Source organism: Elephas maximus, chromosome 3 (assembly GCF_024166365.1).
Source record: "Elephas maximus indicus isolate mEleMax1 chromosome 3, mEleMax1 primary haplotype, whole genome shotgun sequence".
NCBI lineage: Eukaryota > Metazoa > Chordata > Mammalia > Proboscidea > Elephantidae > Elephas > Elephas maximus.
Window position 1 is genome coordinate 179,481,568 of NC_064821.1, and position 6,000 is coordinate 179,487,567.

General features: G+C 35.6%; 1 protein-coding gene across 2 annotated transcripts in view; it reads left to right on the top strand.

Moving 5' to 3' along the window:
- Positions 1 to 4,675, top strand: part of COL11A1 (collagen type XI alpha 1 chain) — a 257,545-nt gene extending 252,870 nt beyond the window's left edge. The window contains exons 67-68 of one of the 2 annotated variants that reach the window (XM_049880227.1): positions 2,396 to 2,629; positions 4,080 to 4,674. In XM_049880227.1, coding sequence (XP_049736184.1) covers positions 2,396 to 2,629; positions 4,080 to 4,226 — 381 coding nt within the window. In that variant the 3' untranslated portion in view covers positions 4,227 to 4,674. Of the gene's footprint in view, positions 1 to 2,395; positions 2,630 to 4,079 lie in introns of both variants that reach the window. The other variant, XM_049880228.1, reaches the window with a different exon arrangement.
- The last annotated feature ends 1,325 nt before the right edge of the window (positions 4,676 to 6,000 follow it).

Genomic DNA, 6,000 nt, shown 5'->3' on the forward strand with positions numbered 1-6,000 from the left:
ACCATCCATGCTTCTAAGGAGCATTCTGGTTGTACTTCTTCCAAGACAGATTTGTTCGTTCTTTTGGCAATTCAATATTCTTTGCCATCACCACAATTCAAAGGCATCAGTTCTTCTTCGGTATTCTTTATTCATTCTCCAGCTTTCACATGCATATGATGTGATTGAAAATACCATGGCTTGGGTCAGGCACACCTTAGTCTTCAAGGTGATATCTTTGCTCTTCAACACTTTAAAGAGGTCCTTTTCAGCAGATTTACCCAATGCAATGCATCTTTTGATTTCTTGACTACTGCTTCCATGGTTGTTGATTGTGGATCCAAGTAAAATGAAATCCTTAACAACTTCAATTTTTTCTCCATTTGTCATGATGTTGCTCATTGGTCCAGTTGTGAGGATTTTTTTTTTTTTTTATGTTGAGGTGCAATCCGTACTGAAGGCTGTGGTCTCTGATCTTCATTAGTAAGTGCTTCAACTCCTCTTCACTTTCAGCAAGCAAGGTTGTGTCATCTGCATAACGCAGGTTGTTAATGAGTCTTCCTCCAATCCTGATGCCCCATTCTTCTTCACATAGTCCAGCTTCTCGTATTATTTGCTCAGCCTACAGATTGAATAGGTATGGTGAAAGAATACAACCCTGATGCACACCTTTCCTGACTTTACACCAATCAGTATCCCCTTGTTCTGTCCGAACAACTGCCTCTTGATCTATATAAAGGTTCCTCATGAGCACAATTAAGGTTTCTGGAATTCCCATTCTTTGCAATGTTATCCATAGTTTGTTATGATCCACACAGTAAAATGCCTTTGCATAGTCAATGAAACACAGGTAAACATCCTTCTGGTATTCTCTGCTTTCAGCTAGGATCCATCTGACATCAGCAATGATATCCCTGGTTCCACATCCTCTTCTGAAACTGGCCTGAATTTCTGGCAGTTCCCTGTCAATATACTGCTGCAGCCGTTTTTGAATAATCTTCAGCAAAATTTTGCTTGCGTGTGATATTAATGATATTGTTCTATAATTTCCACATTCAGTTGGATCACCTTTCTTGGAAATAGGCATAAATATGGATCTCTTCCAGTCAGTTGGCCAGGAAGCTGTCTTCCATATTTCTTGGCATAGATGAGTGAGCACCTCCAGCGCTGCATCTGTTTGTTGAAACATTTCAATTGATATTCCATCAGTTCCTGGAGCCTTCTTTTCTTCCAATGCCTTCAGAGCAGCTTGGACTTCTTCCTTCAGTACCATCGGTTCCTGATCATATGCTACCGCTTGAAATGGTTGAACATCGACTAATTCCTTTTGATATAATGACTCTGTGTATTCCTTCCATCTTCTTTTGATGCTTCCTGCGTCGTTTAATATTTTCCCCATGGAATCCTTCACTTTTGCAGCTCGAGGCTTGAATTTTTTCTTCAGTTCTTTCAGCTTGAGAAACGCCAAGCGTGTTCTTCCCTTTTGGTTTTCCATCTCCAGCTCTTTGTACATGTCATTGTAATACTTTACTTTGTCTTCTCGAGCCCCCCTTTGAAATCTTCTGTTCAGTTCTTTTACTTCATCAATTCTTCCTTTTGCTTTAGCTGCTCGATGTTCATGAGCAAGTTTCAGAGTCTCCTCTGACATCCATCTTGGTCTTTTCTTTCTTTCCTGTGTTTTCAATGACCCCTTACTTTCTTCATGGATGATGTCCTTGATGTCATTCCACAACTCGTCTGGTCTCCGGTCACTAGTGTTCAATGCATCAAATCTATTCTTCAGTTTTCCCTCTGATTTCCTCTTATCTGTACACTTAATTATACCTGCAAAGGTCCTTTTTCTAAATAGGGTAACATTCACAGATCCCAGAGATTAGGGTATAGACATATCTTTTGGAGGACCACCATTCAACCCACTAAACCCCAAAATGAAAAGTGCAGGAACGTGTTTAAACATTTGTGTCAGGTGGATAAGTTTGCAATTTTGGGAAGGAGCAGACACAAAGCTAACAGCAACAACCAAACAGCCTTTGCATTGTGCTGAGATTCTTCAGTTTTCATGGAGCCCTGAATTTTTAAAAAAATGCTCAGATATAATGAATCGTTCTTTAGAAACAAAAGCTTTATTCCCCACACCCCAAAAATTTTATTTTTTACTAATTAAGGAACTAAGGCACAGAGACAAAGTGACATTTTCAAAGTTAAACAATACTTAAGTAACTCAGATGGGAATACAATCCTGATTTCCTAAAACCGTGTCCTTGGGTCCAAGGACTGTCAGTGCACTTGTTCTTTCATTAAAGTAAAAATGGGTCTGTTGATTGATCTACATGCTTCTGTCATCAGTGATTTTCTTACTTTATAGGATAAAAGAGGAAAAGAGTCTTTACATGTCTTTTTGTTCTTTTACCCTCAGTTTTCCTATTTAGATATTGAAGGCAATTCCATTAATATGGTGCAAATGACATTCCTGAAACTGCTGACTGCCACTGCTCGACAAAATTTCACCTACCACTGTCATCAGTCAGCAGCCTGGTACGACATGTCATCTGGAAGTTATGACAGAGCACTTCGGTTCCTGGGATCAAATGATGAGGAGATGTCCTATGACAATAACCCTTACATCAAAGCACTGCATGATGGCTGCGCAGTGAGTATAATCTCTGCTTGCCTTCTCTTTTCACACAGGAACAAAGCAATGGGGAACTCCCTCAGCTTAGTAGGAAACCACATATCTTCCATGATATGAAAGTCTTTGTTATTAAGATTTGCTGTTTAACACTGTCATATTAAAATCCAGGATGTTAGAAACCAACAATGTTCACACACACAGTAGCAAACTCTGAAACATACAATAGGCACATTTAAAGCCATAACAGAAGGTAATCTAGGATTCCGTATTATTTTTATGGAATTATACCTGACATTTGAGTGTTACTGCAGGTAGTAATTTTTGAAATACAAAAAAATTAAAAATGAACAAATAAATCAAGCAAAACAAACAACAACAACAAAAATAAAACTCTACTCCCTTTGCCTTCTCGATCCATGAGTCAAAATTCATAGCTAAAGGAATCACTGTTATGCCATAGATAATCCTCCTCCTATGTTTGGAGCTTGTTAATTAGTACCATTATGTACCATTTTTAGGGGCACTATCATTTTTGTTATTTTTTATTCTCTGAAACTATTTTTCACATATAAGGGAATTCCATGTAATGAAATGATCTATTATTGTTGTCGGTTGTCGTCGAGTCGATTTTCACTCATAGTGACCCTATTTGTGCAGAGTAGACAGCTCCATAGTGTTTCCAAGGCTGTGACCTTTGGAAGGAGATTGTCAGGCCTGTCTCCCAGGGTGCTTCTTGGTAGGTGCCAACCTTTCAGCTATTAGGTGAGCGCTTAACTCTTTGCACCCCAGGGATTACAAAATGATCCATAGAGTACCCTACGAAGCTCACTGTTTTAGCCAATTATTTATGGCTGAAGAACAGTCACAATTACAAATAAACAGACCCGGCTCTAATCAAAATGAAGGAAGTACAAGTAGAAAAAACAAAATAAAAAAGCATTAAAGGGGCAAGAGTTTTGGGAAGATTTCCCAATAGTAATGTATTCATAAATATGCATAAAATTAATATATAGAAAAATGTTTTGACTTTTGACCTACTGCATTATAATCGCTCTACTGTGTTCAAATTTTGGCATAAAAGAATTTGTCTGCATTATATCGTAAATCTAATGGTAACGATGTGCTATATATTTAAGAGTATAATCTAAAACCAGTTATTTTTCCTACTAAACTGTATTTGTCAACTCAATGGATTCTTTTCAAATAAACATAACATCGAAGTATAATAGCTAGAGAATTACAGCTAAATTTCAAATGTCATTGCTGACATTCAAAATTTAAGAATATGTGTGACCATAGTGATAACAAGAAGTGTTAAATACTAGATAGATAATGGCAAATTTGTTGTTTTATTCTCTTCTGCCTCACCCTGGATCTCCATTCAGAACTTTGAGAAAAAAAATCACATGTACTTAAAAAATGTGAAATGACTGCGTGTGTAACTTTTTATTTCTGCTTATTTTTACAGTCCAGAAAAGGCTATGAAAAGACTGTCATTGAAATCAATACACCAAAAATTAATCAAGTACCTATCGTTGATGTAATGATCAATGACTTTGGTGATCAGAATCAGAAATTTGGATTTGAAGTTGGTCCTGTTTGTTTTCTTGGCTGACGTTAAGACAAAGAACATATAAAACCAACAGAAATTTACTTTGGTGTCACCAGCCCATTTGATGCCACATGCAAGTTTTGAATAAGGATGATATAGAAAACAACTTGCTACATATATATGTACCATTTAGGAAATATTAATGCCCTGGTGAGGGCAGAACCACATGACAAAACTATGAAAACTCATAAGGTATAAGATAGTGTGGCTGAGATGGAAAACAAGGCTCCTTCTTGATTCACTAATTCTCGTCTGTCCTTTTCCTATTTGAATTCCTTTGGTGCTGTAGAAAACAAAACAAAACAAAAAAGATAAAAATATATATTCATAAAAGATATGGTGCTCATTCTCATCCATCAAGGATGTGCTAAAAAAAACTGTGTTTAATAAACTGTAATTATTTTATGTACAGTTCTAAACTGTTATCTATGTGTCCATTTCCAAAACTTGCACGTGTCTCAGAATTTCATCTGACTCTAATTTTATGACAATTGCAGAACTATGATGGCAATAAATATATGTATTATGAAAAAATAAAGCTGTCGTTTCTGGTGACTCTAATTCCCTTTCTTTGATTAATAATAAAATGCCTTTGTATATATTGATGTTGAAGAGTTCAGTTATTTGAAGTCGCCAACAAAAATCTCAGAGGGCAAAAACCTGGAAGACTTTCGGAAGCACACTGAGATCAACTCTTCTCTGCTGACAGTAACCTTTGCTAATTGCAGACAAAAATATCATGCATTTTGATGCTTTCTTCAATGCTATACCTCAAACATTTTTGTTCCTCAGAATCCAGGATTTCACAGAATAATTGTATATATGGAAAATAAACAAGTTTCTATTTTTGGACAGGAAAATGTGTACGAGAAGCTCTTTTAACAAAGTGATGCGTCCACGCAGCAAACAATCAGATGTACAATTTTTTCTCTACCTTATCACAGCTCAGTGTGTTCGGTGTGCTTCTGTGATGCAAATTAATATTAAAGATGGATACGAAACAATTATTTATAAATTTGTGCAATGTTAGATGTTTAAGCAATCAACTTCTTGAATTTTATTCTAAGTTGCATAGAATAACAGTCTCAATATTATTTCACCTGCCCAACAAATATTTCTTTCCTTCCAAAATAATTTCATACATCATTTGACACACCTAATGGCTAAATAACATGTGGGTGGACTAACAGTGCTTATTTTAAGTCATACTTATTCAAGACTATCAGAACACTTTTTTTTTTTTTTTTCCCACTGAGGTATCTTCTGCAGGTAGCATGAAATAGGAGTATAACTTTTTAAAAATTACAAACTGAACTTTGTATCTGTTTTAAGTAATATATGTAAGACTTGAAAATAAATGTGTTTTATTATTTCTTATATAAAGTGTTAAATTAATTGATGCCAGATTCCACTGGAACATTTTCAACTGATAATTTATCATGAAAGACAATTCCTGTAATATTGACATTAAAAAGTGAACATTTGTCATTCAGAATTTCTTTTATTTTTTAAACCAAGTTTGTAAATGTCCTTTCAAGAAGGGAGATATGAATCTTATCAATAAACTCGAGCCTTGTCTACCTGGATTGGTCATTCTCTTTCTTAAATAGGTTCCAGATTTTCTGTTTCAGAAAAGGCTTTCTGTTCTGTTTCTTGACCATCCAGATTTAGAATAGTTTTGCATTTTTGAATAAGCGTGCTAGCCTTCAGAGATAAATTGTTTAAATTCTCCACGTGTGTAAAATAATAAATACTCCACGGTAATACTACCTTTACA